This window comes from Salmo salar, chromosome 12, assembly GCF_965601325.2.
Source record: "Salmo salar chromosome 12, fSalSal1, whole genome shotgun sequence".
NCBI lineage: Eukaryota > Metazoa > Chordata > Actinopteri > Salmoniformes > Salmonidae > Salmo > Salmo salar.
In genome coordinates this window covers 16,516,828-16,532,500 of record NC_138302.1, presented here as the reverse complement: position 1 = coordinate 16,532,500, position 15,673 = coordinate 16,516,828, and the positions used below count along the sequence as shown (strand labels likewise).

Below are 15,673 nucleotides of genomic sequence, written 5' to 3'. Positions count from 1 at the left end.
CAAAATCTACAATGGAATGGTTCACAAATAAACATATCCAGGTGTTAGAATGGCCAAGTCAAAGTCCAGACCTGAATCCAATCGAGAATCTGTGGAAAGAACTGAAAACTGCTGTTCACAAACGCTCTCCATCCAACCTCACTGAGCTCGAGCTGTTTTGCAAGGAGGAATGGGCAAAAATTTCAGTCTCTTAAGGGGGCTGAATAATTTAGCACGCACAATTTTTCAGTTTTTTATTTGTTAAAAAAGTTTGAAATATCCAATAAATTTCGTTCCACTTCATGATTGTGTCCCCCTTGTTGATTCTTCACAAAAAATTACAGTTTTATATCTTTATGTTTGAAGCCTGAAATGTGGCAAAAGGTCGAAAAGTTCAAGGGGGCCGAATACTTTCGCAAGGCACTGTATGTACCATTCACTTTGAATGTGACTGTCTTTACAGAGTCAGCGGTCGTGATTAGATGAGCTTGTTTTGAGATCAAAGCGAGAGCTGCATGTAGCCACGTTTGTTCATACCCTTTGCTAGTTAGTGAGTTATTAGCCCAGTTCTAGATATGTTTTAGTCAGCAATGGGGGAGTGGTTGCTTCCTACAAGACACAACACGTGCATTTCTAGACATCTTTAAAAAGGGAGTCAGTTAAAGAGCTTTTTTGTCTTAAAGGGGCAGTGTTGTATTTGTATTGTATTTGTCTGATTCTCTGTAATAATGGTATGGGAATAAAATGGTTTCTTGCATCAAACGACTCAACAACATTTTCAGTCACCTCCTTGTCTGAAGGACAAGTGGATAAAAAGGTTAATGTCAAGCCCTGAATGTTTTTTTCAAAAGTCTGAACACCACACATTGGCTGCTACTGTAGGCTGAATGATAGAACAGCTATTTCCATGTTAAAATGTTATGGGATGCATTTTCTCCATTGTTTTTGATGGTAGACCAAACTGGTAGGTCTACATTATGATCAAATAGCCACAGTAGCCTACCTGGCCACTGTTAAAACTGTAACTTAAAGCTGGTACAGCCTCAGTGACCACTGTTAAAACTGTAACTTAAAGCTGGTACAGCCTCAGTGACCACTGTTAAAACTGTAACTTAAAGCTGGTACAGCCTCAGTGATCACTGTTAAAACTGTAACTTAAAGCTGGTACAGCCTCAGTGATCACTGTTAAAACTGTAACTTAAAGCTGGTACAGCCTCAGTGACCACTGTTAAAACTGTAACTTAAAGCTGGTACAGCCTCAGTGATCACTGTTAAAACTGTAACTTAAAGCTGGTACAGCCTCAGTGATCACTGTTAAAACTGTAACTTAAAGCTGGTACAGCCTCAGTGACCACTGTTAAAACTGTAACTTCAAGCTGGTACAGCCTCAGTGACCACTGGTAAAACTGTAACTTCAAGCTGGTACAGCCTCAGTGATCACTGTTAAAACTGTAACTTAAAGCTGGTACAGCCTCAGTGATCACTGTTAAAACTGTAACTTAAAGCTGGTACAGCCTCAGTGACCACAGTAAACGCGCGCCAGAAGTTGCGCAGAATTTTCACAACATTCAAGTTTTCGCTCAGCAGAACTGAAATATACTCAGTGCAGAAAGCACTTAGAGGGAACAGTGGTCGTCACCCTACTATGAATATTACTGGATCCAGGTACTGCCCTCGGGCCTTATTGCTTCATTGTATCTCTCTTTCTCTCTTTATTTCTCTCTCTCTCTCTCTCTCTCTCTCTCTCTCTGTCTCTCTGTCTCTCTCTCTCTCTGTCTCTCTCTCTCTCTGTCTGTCTAAGCGGTCTCTCTCTCTCTCGCTGTCTGTCTAAGTGGTCTCTCTCTCTCTCGCTGTCTGTCTAAGTGGTCTCTCTGTCTGTCTAAGTGGTCTCTCTCTCTGTCTGTCTCAGTGGTCTCTCTCTGTCTGTCTAAGTGGTCTCTCTCTCGTCTGTCTAAGTGGTCTCTCTCTGTCTCTCTCGTCTGTCTAAGCGGTCTCACTGTCTGTCTCTCTCGTCTGTCTAAGCGGTCTCTCTCGTCTGTCTAAGCGGTCTCTCTGTCTGTCTAAGTGGTCTCTGTCTGTCTAAGTGGTCTCTCACTCTCTCTCTGTCTTTCTAAGTGGTCTCTCTCTGTCTTTCTAATTGGTCTCTCTCTGTCCAAGCGGTCTCTCTCTCTCTCTCTTTGTCTCTTTGTCTGTCTAAGTGGTCTCTCTCCGTCTGTTTAAGTGGTCTCTCTCTGTCTCTCTGTCTGTCTAAGCGGGCTCTCTCTGTCTCTTTGTCTATGCGGTCTCTCTCTGTCTGTCTAAGTGGTCTCTCTCTGTCTGTCTAAGTGGTCTCTGTCTGTCTGTCTAAGCGGTCTCTCTGTCTCTGTCTGTCTGTCTAAGCGGTCTCTCTCTGTCTCTCTCGTCTGTCTAAGCGGTCTCTGTCTGTCTAAGTGGTCTCTCTCTGTCTCGCTCGTCTGGCTAAGTGGTCTCTCTGTCTGTCTAAGTGGTCTCTCTCTCGTCTGTCTAAGTGGTCTCTCTCTCGTCTGTCTAAGTGGCCTCTCTCTCGTCTGTCTAAGTGGCCTCTCTGTCTCTCTCTCGTCTGTCTAAGTGGTCTCTCTCTCGTCTGTCTAAGTGGCCTCTCTCTCGTCTGTCTAAGTGGCCTCTCTGTCTCTCTCTCGTCTGTCTAAGTGGCCTCTCTGTCTCTCTCTCGTCTGTCTAAGTGGCCTCTCTGTCTCTCTCTCGTCTGTCTAAGTGGCCTCTCTGTCTCTCTCTCGTCTGTCTAAGTGGCCTCTCTCTCGTCTGTCTAAGTGGCCTCTCTCTCGTCTGTCTAAGTGGCCTCTCTGTCTCTCTCTCGGCTGTCTAAGTGGCCTCTGTCTCTCTCGTCTGTCTAAGCGGTCTCTCCTCTGGATGTCTTATGTTAAGTCATGAGATGAACTTCCTCTTATCAAGACAGTGAAACACTTCATAGAGTTTGTTCATACTGTAAATGCTGTGTATACATGTCAACTTCGGCAGCCATTTTGCTCAGATCTAACCAACCACCCCTCTCTCTTCTCCCGTTGCCCAGGTCCCATGACACGACCCTGGACTACTATGTCAACGTGACAACGGGCTGTACCACTGACTCCCCCAGCGCGGGGGTGCGTCTGGAGGTGGGTGTTTGTTTAAACTTAAATGTATAATTCATGGGCGCTTTGAGTCGGTGTCATAACACATTTTAAGTGCATTATAAAGGACGTTATAAAGCATTATACATACACTTACAGAACAGTTTATTAGGTAGACCACCTCGTACACCAACATGGATTGCTCCTACAGACAGTGTTAGGTAGACCACCTCGTACACCGACATGGTTAGCTACTACAGACAGTGTTAGGTAGACCACCTCGTACACCGACATGGTTAGCTCCTACAAACAGTGTTAGGTAGACCACCTCGTACACCGACATGGTTAGCTCCTACAGACAGTGTTAGGTAGACCACCTCGTACACCGACATGGTTAGCTCCTACAGACAGTGTTAGGTAGACCACCTCGTACACCGACATGGTTAGCTCCTACAGACAGTGAGTCACGTGTCCAGGGCTTGCTATATAAAGCAGGCAGACAGGCATCGAGGCATTCAGTTACTGTTCCATTGAACGTTAAAATGGACAAAACGAGTGACCTAAGAGACTCTGAGCGTGGTGCAGTGGTATGATCGTTGGTGCCAGGCACGCCGGATCCAGTGTCTCAGAAATGGCCGCCCTCCTGGGCTTTTCACACACTACAGTCTAGGGTTTCCCAAGAATGATGTGACAAACACAAAACATCCAGTCAGCGGCAGTCCTGTGGGTGAAAACAGCTCCGTGATGAGAGAGGTCGAAAGAGAATGGCAAGAATCGTGCAAGCGAACATTCGGGGCCACAAACAGACAAATAACGGAGCAGTACAACAGTGGTGTGCAGAACGGCATCTCAGAACACACAACTCGCCCCTCCTTGTCACTGATGGGCTATTACAGCAGACGACCACACCGGGTTCCACTACTATCAGCTATAAACAAGAAGAAGTGGCTCCAGTGGGCAGGCCGTCACCAACACTGGGCAATGGACCCATCCTGCCTGGTGGCGGTGGTGTACTGGTGTGGGGAATGTTTTCCTAGCACACGTTAGGTCTCTTGATACCAACTGAGCACCGATGGAACGCCACAGCCAATCAGAACGTTGTTGCTGACCAAACCCAATAGAACATCTCTGGGATGAGATGGAGCAGGCTGTTGGCAGCAGGAATGTACCACCGTCCAATCTGCAGCAACTGTGTAACGCCATCGCGTCAGCATGAACCGGCATCCCTGTGGAACGTCCCCGACACCTTGTAGAATCCATGCCCCGAAGAATTCGGGCTGTTCTGGAGGAAAGGGGGGGGGGGGGTTCGATCGGGTACTAGATGGGTGTACCTAATAAACTATCCGGTGAGCGTATGTAGTTCATAGAATCTGTTCTTAAACCCTTCCTCTGTCTAGGGTGGTGACACACACTGACAAACTCTCTAAGAAGGAAACCAAGTGTTGACCTGTGTTGAAAACCCTTCCCTTCTAAATATCTCTCTGACTCATTCCATCCCTTCTCTAGGTGGGTGTGTTTGCGTCCCTGTGCCAGTACTTCAGCGAGAGCGCCAAGCTGTGGCGTACAGACGGCATGGTGCCGCTGGCAGAGACTAATGCCAGCCGGGCCGTCTGCAGCACCCGTCACCTCACAGCTTTCGCTGCCAGTCTCTTCGTTCCACCTGACGCTGTCACCTTCATACGGCCTGTAAGTACGGGCAGCAGGTGGTTAGAGCATTAGGCCAGTAACCGAAAGGTTGCTAGATCGAATCCCGAGCTGACAAGGTAAAAATCTGTTGTTCTGCCCTGAACAATGCCGTTAACCCACTGTTCCTAGGCCGTCATTGTAAATAATAATTCACTTAACTGACTTGCCTAGTTAAATAAAGGTTAAATATATATATATATTTTTAAAGTAGAGATACACCTGATAATACACACACACACACACACACACCTAATAATACACACACACCTAATAATACACACACACACCTGATAATACACACACCTGATAATACACACACATACACCTGATAAACACACACACACCTGATAATACACACACACACCTAATAATACACACACACACACACCTGATAAACACACAAACACCTGATAATACACACACACACATACCTAATAATACACATACACACACCTGATAATACACACACACACACACCTGATAAACACACACACACCTAATAATACACACACACGCCTGATAATACACACGCACCTGATAATACACACACACACACCTGATAATACACACACAGATGGCGCCGACAGAGATGGTCGCCTCGTTTCTAGTCCTTAGGAAACTATGCAGTATTTAGTTTTTTTATATATAATTTCTTACATTGTTAGCCCAGAAAATCTTAAGTGTTATTACATTCAGCCGGGAAGAACTATTGGATATCAGAACGAAGTCACCTTATCAACATTATGACCAGGAATACAACTTTCCCGAAGTGGATCCTTTGTTCGGTTCACCACCCAGGACATTGGATCTAATACCAGAGGCCGACCCAAAACAACGTCGCCGCAGAAGAGGAAGACGGAGCTGCCTCTCACCGCTTCGGAGTATATTACTCGCCAATGTCTAGTCTCTAGACAACAAGGTAGACGAAATTATGGCAAGGGTTGCCTTTCAGAGAGACATCAGAGATTGTAACATTCTCTGTTTCACGGAAACATGGCTCTCTCTGGATATGTTGTTGGTGTCTGTACAGCCACTGGGATTCTTCATGCGTCGCACCGACAGAAATAAACATCTCTCTGGGAAGAAGGTTCATGATTAACGAATCATGGTGTAATTATAACAACATAGAGGAACTCAAGTCCTTTGGTTCACCTGACTTAGAATTCCTTACAATCGAATGCCGACCATATCATCTCCCAAGAGAATTCTCGTCGGTTATTGTCACAGCCGTGTAAAGCCCCCCTCAAGCGAATACCACAACGGCCCTCAAGGAACTTCACTGGACTCTATGTAAGCTGGAAACCACATACCCTGAGTCTGCATTTATTGTAGATGGGGATTTTAACAAAGTAAATCTGAGAACAAGGCTACCTAAATTCTATCAGCATATTGATTGTAGCACTCGCGTGGGCAATACTCTGGATCACTGCTACTCCAACTTCCACGATGCAAGGCCCTCCCCCGCCCTCCCTTCGGCAAATCCGACCACGACTCCATTTTCCTCCTACTGTCCTATAGGCAGAAACTCAAACAGGATGCACCCGTGACAAGAACCATTCAACGCTGGTCTGACCAATCAGAATCCACGCTTCAAGATTGTTTTGATCACGCGGACTGGGAAATGTTCCTGGCAGCCTCAGAGAATAACATCGATTAATATGCTGATTCGGGGAGTGAGTTTATAAGGAAGTGCATTGGAGATGTTGTACCCACGGTGACTATCAAAATCTGAAAGCGCGACCCACCGCATTTAACCATGGAAAGATGACTGAGAATATGGCCGAATACAAACAGTGTAGTTATTCCCTACCGCAAGGCAATCAAACAAACAATATGTTGGTATAGGGACAAAATGGAGTCGCAATTCAACGGCTCAGACATTAGATGTATGTGGCAGGGTCTACAGGCAATTGCGGACTACAAAAAGAAAACCAGCCACGTCACGGACACTGACGTCTTGCTTCCAGACAAACGAAACACCTTCTTTGCCAGCTTTGAGGATAATACATTGCCACCAATGCGACCCGCTACCAAGGACTGCAGGCCTCCCCTCTCCTTCTCCGTGGCCGATGTGAGTAAGACATTTAAACGTGTTAACCCTCCCAAGGCTACTGGCCCAGACGGCATCCCTCAGAGCATGCCCAGACCAGCTGGCTGATGTGTTTACGGACATATTCAATCTCTCCCTATCCCAGTCTACTGTCCCCACATGCTTCAAGATGGCCACCATTGTTCCTGTACCCAAGAAGGCAAAGGTAACTGAACTATATGACTATCGCCCCATAGCACTCACTTCTGTCATCATGAAGTGCTTTGAGAGACTAGTCAAGGATCATATCACCACCACCTTACCTGACACCCTATACCCACCTTAGTTTGCATTCCGCCCCAATAGATCCACAGACGATGCAATCGCCATCACACTGCACATTGCCCTAACCCATCTGGACAAGAGGAATACCTATGTAAGAATGATGTTCATTGACTACAGCTCAGCATTCAACACCATAGTACCCTCCAAGCTCATTATCAAGCTGGAGGCCCAGGGTCTGAACCCCGCCCTATGCAATTGGGTCCTGGACTTTCTGACGGGCCGCCCCCCTGGTGGTGGAGGTAGGAAACAACATCTCCACTTCGCTGATCCTCAACACTGGGGCCCCACAAGGGTGCGTTCTCAGCCCTCTCCTGTACTCCCTGTTCACCCATGACTGCGTGGCCATGCACGCCTCCAACTCAATCATCAAGTTTGCAGACGACACTACAGTAGTAAGCTTGATTACCAACAACAACGAGACACCCTACAGGGAGGAGGTGAGGGCCCTCGGAGTGTGGTGTCAGGAAAACAACCTCTCACTCAACGTCAACAAAACAAAGGAGATGATCGTGGACTTCAGGAAACAGCAGAGGGAGCAGCCCCATATCTACATCGACTGGACAGCAGTGGAGAAGGTGGAAAAGTTCCTTGGCGTACACATCACGGACAAACTGAAATGGTCCACCCACACAGACAGCGTGGTGAAGAAGGTGCAGCAGCGCCTCTTCAACCTCAGGAGGCTGAAGAAATTTGGCTTGTCACCTAAAACCTTCACAAACCTTTACAAATTGAGAGCATCCTGTCGGGCTGTATCACCGCCTGGTACGGCAGCTGCTCCGCCCATAACCGTAAGGCTCTCCAGAGGGTAGTGAGGTCTGCACAACGCATCACCGGGGGCAAACTACCTGCCCTCCAGGACACCTACACCACCCGATGTCACAGGGAGGCCAAAAGATCATCAAGGACAACAACCACCCGAGCCACTGCCTGTTCACCCCGCTATCATCCAGAAGGCGAGGTCAGTACAGGTGCATCAAAGCTGGAACCGAGAGACTGAAAAACAGCTTCTATCTCAAGGCCATCAGACTGTTAAACAGCCATCACTAACATTGAGAGGCTGCTGCCGACATCAAATCATTGGCCACTTTAATAAATGGATCATATGTAAACATTACTAAAGTGGCATTATTTAAAGTGACTAGCACTTTAAATAATGCCACTTTAGTAATGTTTACATATCTTACATTACTCATCTCATTTTATACCATCTATTGCATTTTGCCTTTGCCGCTACATGTACATATTCATTCCTTTACACTTGTGTGTGTATAAGGTAGTTGTTGTGGAATTGTTAGATTACTTGTTAGATATTACTGCATTGTCAGAACTAGAAGCACAAGCATTTCACTACACTCGCCTTAACATCTGCTAACCATGTGTATGTGACCATGAACATCTGCTAACCATGTGACCAATAACATCTGCTAAATATGTGTATGTGACCAATAACACCTGCTAAATATGTGTATGTGACCAATAACACCTGCTAAATATGTGAATGGACCAATAACACCTGCTAAATATGTGTTTGGACCAATATCATCTGCTAAATATGTGTATGTGACCAATTACACCTGTTAAATATGTGTATGTGACCAATAACACCTGCTAAATATGTGTATGTGACCAATAACACCTGCTAAATATGTGAATGGACCAATAACACCTGCTAAATATGTGTTTGGACCAATATCATCTGCTAAATATGTGTATGTGACCAATAACACCTGCTAAATATGTGTATGGACCAATAACACCTGCTAAATATGTGTATGGACCAATAACACCTGCTAAATATGTGTATGGACCAATAACATCTGTTAAATATGTGTATGTGACCAATGACATCTGCTAAATATGTGTATGGACCAATAACACCTGCTAAATATGTGTTTGGACCAATAACATCTGCTAAATATGTGTATGTGACCAATTACACCTGTTAAATATGTGTATGTGACCAATAACATCTGCTAAATATGTGTTTGGACCAATAACATCTGCTAAATATGTGTATGTGACCAATTACACCTGTTAAATATGTGTATGTGACCAATAACACCTGCTAAATATGTGTATGTGACCAATAACACCTGCTAAATATGTGTATGGACCAATAACACCTGCTAAATATGTGTTTGGACCAATAACACCTGCTAAATATGTGTATGGACCAATAACACCTGCTAAATATGTGAATGGACCAATAACACCTGCTAAATATGTGTTTGGACCAATATCATCTGCTAAATATGTGTATGTGACCAATTACACCTGTTAAATATGTGTATGTGACCAATAACACCTGCTAAATATGTGAATGGACCAATAACATCTGATAAATATGTGTATGGACCAATAACACCTGCTAAATATGTGTTTGGACCAATATCATCTGCTAAATATGTGTATGTGACCAATAACACCTGCTAAATATGTGTATGGACCAATAACACCTGCTAAATATGTGTATGGACCAATAACATCTGTTAAATATGTGTATGTGACCAATAACATCTGCTAAATATGTGTATGGACCAATAACACCTGCTAAATATGTGTTTGGACCAATAACATCTGCTAAATATGTGTATGTGACCAATTACACCTGTTAAATATGTGTATGGACCAATAACATCTGCTAAATATGTGTATGTGACCAATAACATCTGCTAAATATGTGTTTGGACCAATAACACCTGCTAAATATGTGTATGTGACCAATAACACCTGCTAAATATGTGTATGTGACCAATAACATCTGCTAAATATGTGTATGGACCAATAACACCTGCTAAATATGTGTTTGGACCAATAACACCTGCTAAATATGTGTATGGACCAATAACACCTGCTAAATATGTGAATGGACCAATAACACCTGCTAAATATGTGTATGTGACCAATAACATCTGCTAAATATGTGTATGTGACCAATAACACCTGCTAAATATGTGTATGGACCAATAACACCTGCTAAATATGTGTTTGGACCAATAACACCTGCTAAATATGTGTATGGACCAATAACACCTGCTAAATATGTGAATGGACCAATAACACCTGCTAAATATGTGTTTGGACCAATATCATCTGCTAAATATGTGTATGTGACCAATTACACCTGTTAAATATGTGTATGTGACCAATAACACCTGCTAAATATGTGAATGGACCAATAACACCTGCTAAATATGTGTTTGGACCAATATCATCTGCTAAATATGTGTATGTGACCAATAACACCTGCTAAATATGTGTATGGACCAATAACACCTGCTAAATATGTGTATGGACCAATAACATCTGTTAAATATGTGTATGTGACCAATAACATCTGCTAAATATGTGTATGGACCAATAACACCTGCTAAATATGTGTTTGGACCAATAACATCTGCTAAATATGTGTATGTGACCAATTACACCTGTTAAATATGTGTATGGACCAATAACATCTGCTAAATATGTGTATGTGACCAATAACATCTGCTAAATATGTGTTTGGACCAATAACACCTGCTAAATATGTGTATGTGACCAATAACACCTGCTAAATATGTGTATGGACCAATAACATCTGCTAAATATGTGTATGTGACCAATAACATCTGCTAAATATGTGTTTGGACCAATAACACCTGCTAAATATGTGTATGTGACCAATAACACCTGCTAAATATGTGTATGGACCAATAACACCTGTTAAATATGTGTTTGGACCAATAACATCTGCTAACCATGTGTATGCGATAACATCTGCTAAATATGTGTATGTGACTAATAACATCTGCTAAATATGTGTATGGACCAATAACATCTGCTAAATATGTGTATGTGACCATTAACACCTGTTAAATATGTGTATGGACCAATAACATCTGCTAAATATGTGTATGTGACCAATAACATCTGCTAACCATGTGTATGTGACCAATAAAATGTGATTTATTTTGACACACTTAGTAATACACTTCTGGTCCAAGCCAACCGCCTGAGGAAACGCACAGTAATGTTACGATGCCATACTGTGAAATCAGCTGACTTTCACACACACACATTTTCTCACACTCTCCTCTCGTCCTTTAGGAGCGGGGGGGTCCCAGCCTGGTCGTGTTGTTGACGTGTGTGGTGGGGTTGCTGTGTTACGCCGTGGCGGCGGCCATCTTACATAAACTTGACCAGCTGGACCTGAGGAGGGCGGGGACGGTGCCGCTCTGTGGACACGACGGAACATTCAAGTATGAGGTGCAGGTCAAGACCGGCTTCAGCCGTGGGGCAGGTGAGAAGGCAAAGGTTCCGGATTCAAATGGAAAGAAATTAGACTTTTAATCAATCAATCAAATTGTATTCACAAAGGGCAGAAACGTATCACATATCGCACTAATACTCAAGTCATGAAGATCTCATGTTGGGAGAAAGACAGCAACCCCTCAGTCTGCAACCCTCAGACAGCAACCCCTCAGTCTGCAACCCTCAGACAGCAACCCCTCAGTCTGCAACCCTCAGACAGCAACCCCTCAGTCTGCAACCCTCAGACAGCAACCCCTCAGTCTGCAACCCTCAGACAGCAACCCCTCAGTCTGCAACCCTCAGACAGCAACCCCTCAGTCTGCAACCCTCAGACAGCAACCCCTCAGTCTGCAACCCTCAGACAGCAACCCCTCAGTCTGCAACCCTCAGACAGCAACCCCTCAGTCTGCAACCCTCAGACAGCAACCGCTCAGTCTGCAACCCTCAGACAGCAACCCCCTCAGACAGCAACCCCCTCAGACAGCAACCCCTCAGACAGCAACCCTCAGACAGCAACCCCCTCAGTCTGCAACCCTCAGACAGCAACCCCCTCAGACAGCAACCCCCTCAGACAGCAACCCCCTCAGTCTGCAACCTCTCAGACAGCAACCCCCTCAGACAGCAACCCCCTCAGACAGCAACCCCCTCAGACAGCAACCCTCAGACAGCAACCCTCAGACAGCAATTCTCAGACAGCAACCCTCAGACTGCAACCCCTCAGACAGCAACCCCTCAGACAGCAACCCTCAGACAGCAACCCCTCAGACAGCAACCCTCAGACAGCAACCCTCAGACAGCAACCCCCTCAGACATCAACCCCTCAGTCTGCAACCCTCAGACAGCAACCCCCTCAGACAGCAACCCCCTCAGACAGCAACCCCCTCAGACAGCAACCCCTCAGTCTGCAACCCTCAGACAGCAACCCCCTCAGACAGCAACCCCCTCAGACAGCAACCCCCTCAGTCTGCAACCTCTCAGACAGCAACCCCCTCAGTCTGCAACCCTCAGACAGCAACCCCCTCAGACAGCAACCCCCTCAGACTGCAACCGCTCAGACAGCAACCCCCTCAGTCTGCAACCCTCAGACAGCAACCCCCTCAGTCTGCAACCCTCAGACTGCAACCCCTCAGACAGCAACCCCTCAGACAGCAACCCCCTCAGACAGCAACCCCCTCAGACAGCAACCCCTCAGACTGCAAACCCCTCAGACTGCAAACCCCTCAGACAGCAACCCCCTCAGACAGCAACCCCCTCAGTCTGCAACCCTCAGACAGCAACCCCCTCAGACAGCAACCCCCTCAGACAGCAACCCCCTCAGTCTGCAACCCTCAGACAGCAACCCCCTCAGTCTGCAACCCTCAGACAGCAACCCCCTCAGACAGCAACCCCCTCAGACTGCAACCCCTCAGACAGTAACCCCCTCAGTCTGCAACCCCCTCAGTCTGCAACCCTCAGACAGCAACCCCCTCAGACAGCAACCCCCTCAGACAGCAACTCCCTCAGACAGCAACCCCCTCAGACATCAACCCCCTCAGACAGCAACCCCCTCAGACTGCAAACCCCTCAGACTGCAACCCCTCAGACAGCAACCCCCTCAGACAGCAACCCCCTCAGACAGCAACCCCCTCAGACAGCAACCCCTTCAGACAGCAACCCCCTCAGACAGCAACCCCCTCAGACAGCAACCCCCTCAGTCTGCAACCCTCAGACAGCAACCCCCTCAGACAGCAACCCCCTCAGTCTGCAACCCTCAGACAGCAACCCCTCAGTCTGCAACCCTCAGACAGCAACCCCTCAGTCTGCAACCCTCAGACAGCAACCCCTCAGTCTGCAACCCTCAGACAGCAACCCCTCAGTCTGCAACCCTCAGACAGCAACCCCTCAGTCTGCAACCCTCAGACAGCAACCCCTCAGTCTGCAACCCTCAGACAGCAACCCCTCAGTCTGCAACCCTCAGACAGCAACCGCTCAGTCTGCAACCCTCAGACAGCAACCCCCTCAGACAGCAACCCCCTCAGACAGCAACCCCTCAGACAGCAACCCTCAGACAGCAACCCCCTCAGTCTGCAACCCTCAGACAGCAACCCCCTCAGACAGCAACCCCCTCAGTCTGCAACCTCTCAGACAGCAACCCCCTCAGACAGCAACCCCCTCAGACAGCAACCCCCTCAGACAGCAACCCTCAGACAGCAACCCTCAGACAGCAATTCTCAGACAGCAACCCTCAGACTGCAACCCCTCAGACAGCAACCCCTCAGACAGCAACCCTCAGACAGCAACCCCTCAGACAGCAACCCTCAGACAGCAACCCTCAGACAGCAACCCCCTCAGACATCAACCCCTCAGTCTGCAACCCTCAGACAGCAACCCCCTCAGACAGCAACCCCTCAGTCTGCAACCCTCAGACAGCAACCCCCTCAGACAGCAACCCCCTCAGACAGCAACCCCCTCAGTCTGCAACCTCTCAGACAGCAACCCCCTCAGTCTGCAACCCTCAGACAGCAACCCCCTCAGACAGCAACCCCCTCAGACTGCAACCGCTCAGACAGCAACCCCCTCAGTCTGCAACCCTCAGACAGCAACCCCCTCAGTCTGCAACCCTCAGACTGCAAACCCCTCAGACTGCAACCCCTCAGACAGCAACCCCCTCAGACAGCAACCCCCTCAGACAGCAACCCCCTCAGACAGCAACCCCTTCAGACAGCAACCCCCTCAGACAGCAACCCCCTCAGACAGCAACCCCCTCAGTCTGCAACCCTCAGACAGCAACCCCCTCAGACAGCAACCCCCTCAGACAGCAACCCCCTCAGTCTGCAACCCTCAGACAGCAACCCCCTCAGTCTGCAACCCTCAGACAGCAACCCCCTCAGTCTGCAACCCTCAGACAGCAACCCCCTCAGACAGCAACCCCCTCAGACTGCAACCCCTCAGACAGCAACCCCCTCAGTCTGCAACCCTCAGACAGCAACCCCCTCAGTCTGCAACCCTCAGACAGCAACCCCCTCAGACAGCAACCCCTCAGACAGCAACCCCCTCAGACTGCAACCCCTCAGACTGCAACCCCTCAGACAGCAACCCCCTCAGACAGCCAAACCCCTCAGACAGCAACCCTCAGACAGCAACCCCCTCAGACAGCAACCCTCAGACAGCAACCCCCTCAGACAGCAACCCCCTCAGACAGCAACCCCCTCAGACTGCAAACCCCTCAGACAGCAACCCCCTCAGACAGCAACCCCTCAGTCTGCATCCCTCAGACAGCAACCCCCTCAGACAGCAACCCCTTCAGACTGCAACCCCTCAGACAGCAACCCCCTCAGACAGCAACCCTCAGACAGCAACCCCTCAGACAGCAACCCTCAGACAGCAACCCTCAGACAGCAATTCTCAGACAGCAACCCTCAGACTGCAACCCCTCAGACAGCAACCCCTCAGACAGCAACCCTCAGACAGCAACCCCTCAGACAGCAACCCTCAGACAGCAACCCTCAGACAGCAACCCCCTCAGACAGCAACCCCTCAGACAGCAACCCCCTCAGACAGCAACCCCCTCAGACAGCAATCCCCTCAGACAGCAACCCCTCAGTCTGCAACCCTCAGACAGCAACCCCCTCAGACAGCAACCCCCTCAGACAGCAACCCCCTCAGTCTGCAACCCTCAGACAGCAACCCCCTCAGACAGCAACCCCCTCAGACAGCAACCCCCTCAGACTGCAACCGCTCAGACAGCAACCCCCTCAGTCTGCAACCCTCAGACAGCAACCCCCTCAGTCTGCAATCCTCAGACTGCAACCCCTCAGACAGCAACCCCCTCAGACAGCAACCCCCTCAGACAGCAACCCCTCAGACTGCAAACCCCTCAGACTGCAAACCCCTCAGACAGCAACCCCCTCAGACAGCAACCCCCTCAGTCTGCAACCCTCAGACAGCAACCCCCTCAGACAGCAACCCCCTCAGACAGCAATCCCCTCAGTCTGCAACCCTCAGACAGCAACGCCCTCAGTCTGCAACCCTCAGACAGCAACCCCCTCAGACAGCAACCCCCTCAGACTGCAACCCCTCAGACAGTAACCCCCTCAGTCTGCAACCCCCTCAGTCTGCAACCCTCAGACAGCAACCCCCTCAGACAGCAACCCCCTCAGACAGCAACCCCCTCAGACAGCAACCCCCTCAGACATCAACCCCCTCAGACAGCAACCCTCTCAGACTGCAAACCCCTCAGACTGCAACCCCTCAGACAGCAACCCCCTCAGACAGC

At 48.1% G+C, this 15,673-nt stretch overlaps 1 protein-coding gene across 1 annotated transcript in view; it reads left to right on the top strand.

Annotated features, from left to right (window-relative positions):
* The window catches only part of LOC106591398 (polycystin-1), a 187,302-nt gene that overhangs the window by 112,709 nt on the left and 58,920 nt on the right, over positions 1–15,673 (top strand). The window contains exons 37-39 of the mRNA XM_082958430.1: positions 3,026–3,110; positions 4,572–4,751; positions 11,215–11,407. Coding sequence (XP_082814556.1) covers positions 3,026–3,110; positions 4,572–4,751; positions 11,215–11,407 — 458 coding nt within the window. The remainder of the gene's footprint in view (positions 1–3,025; positions 3,111–4,571; positions 4,752–11,214; positions 11,408–15,673) is intronic.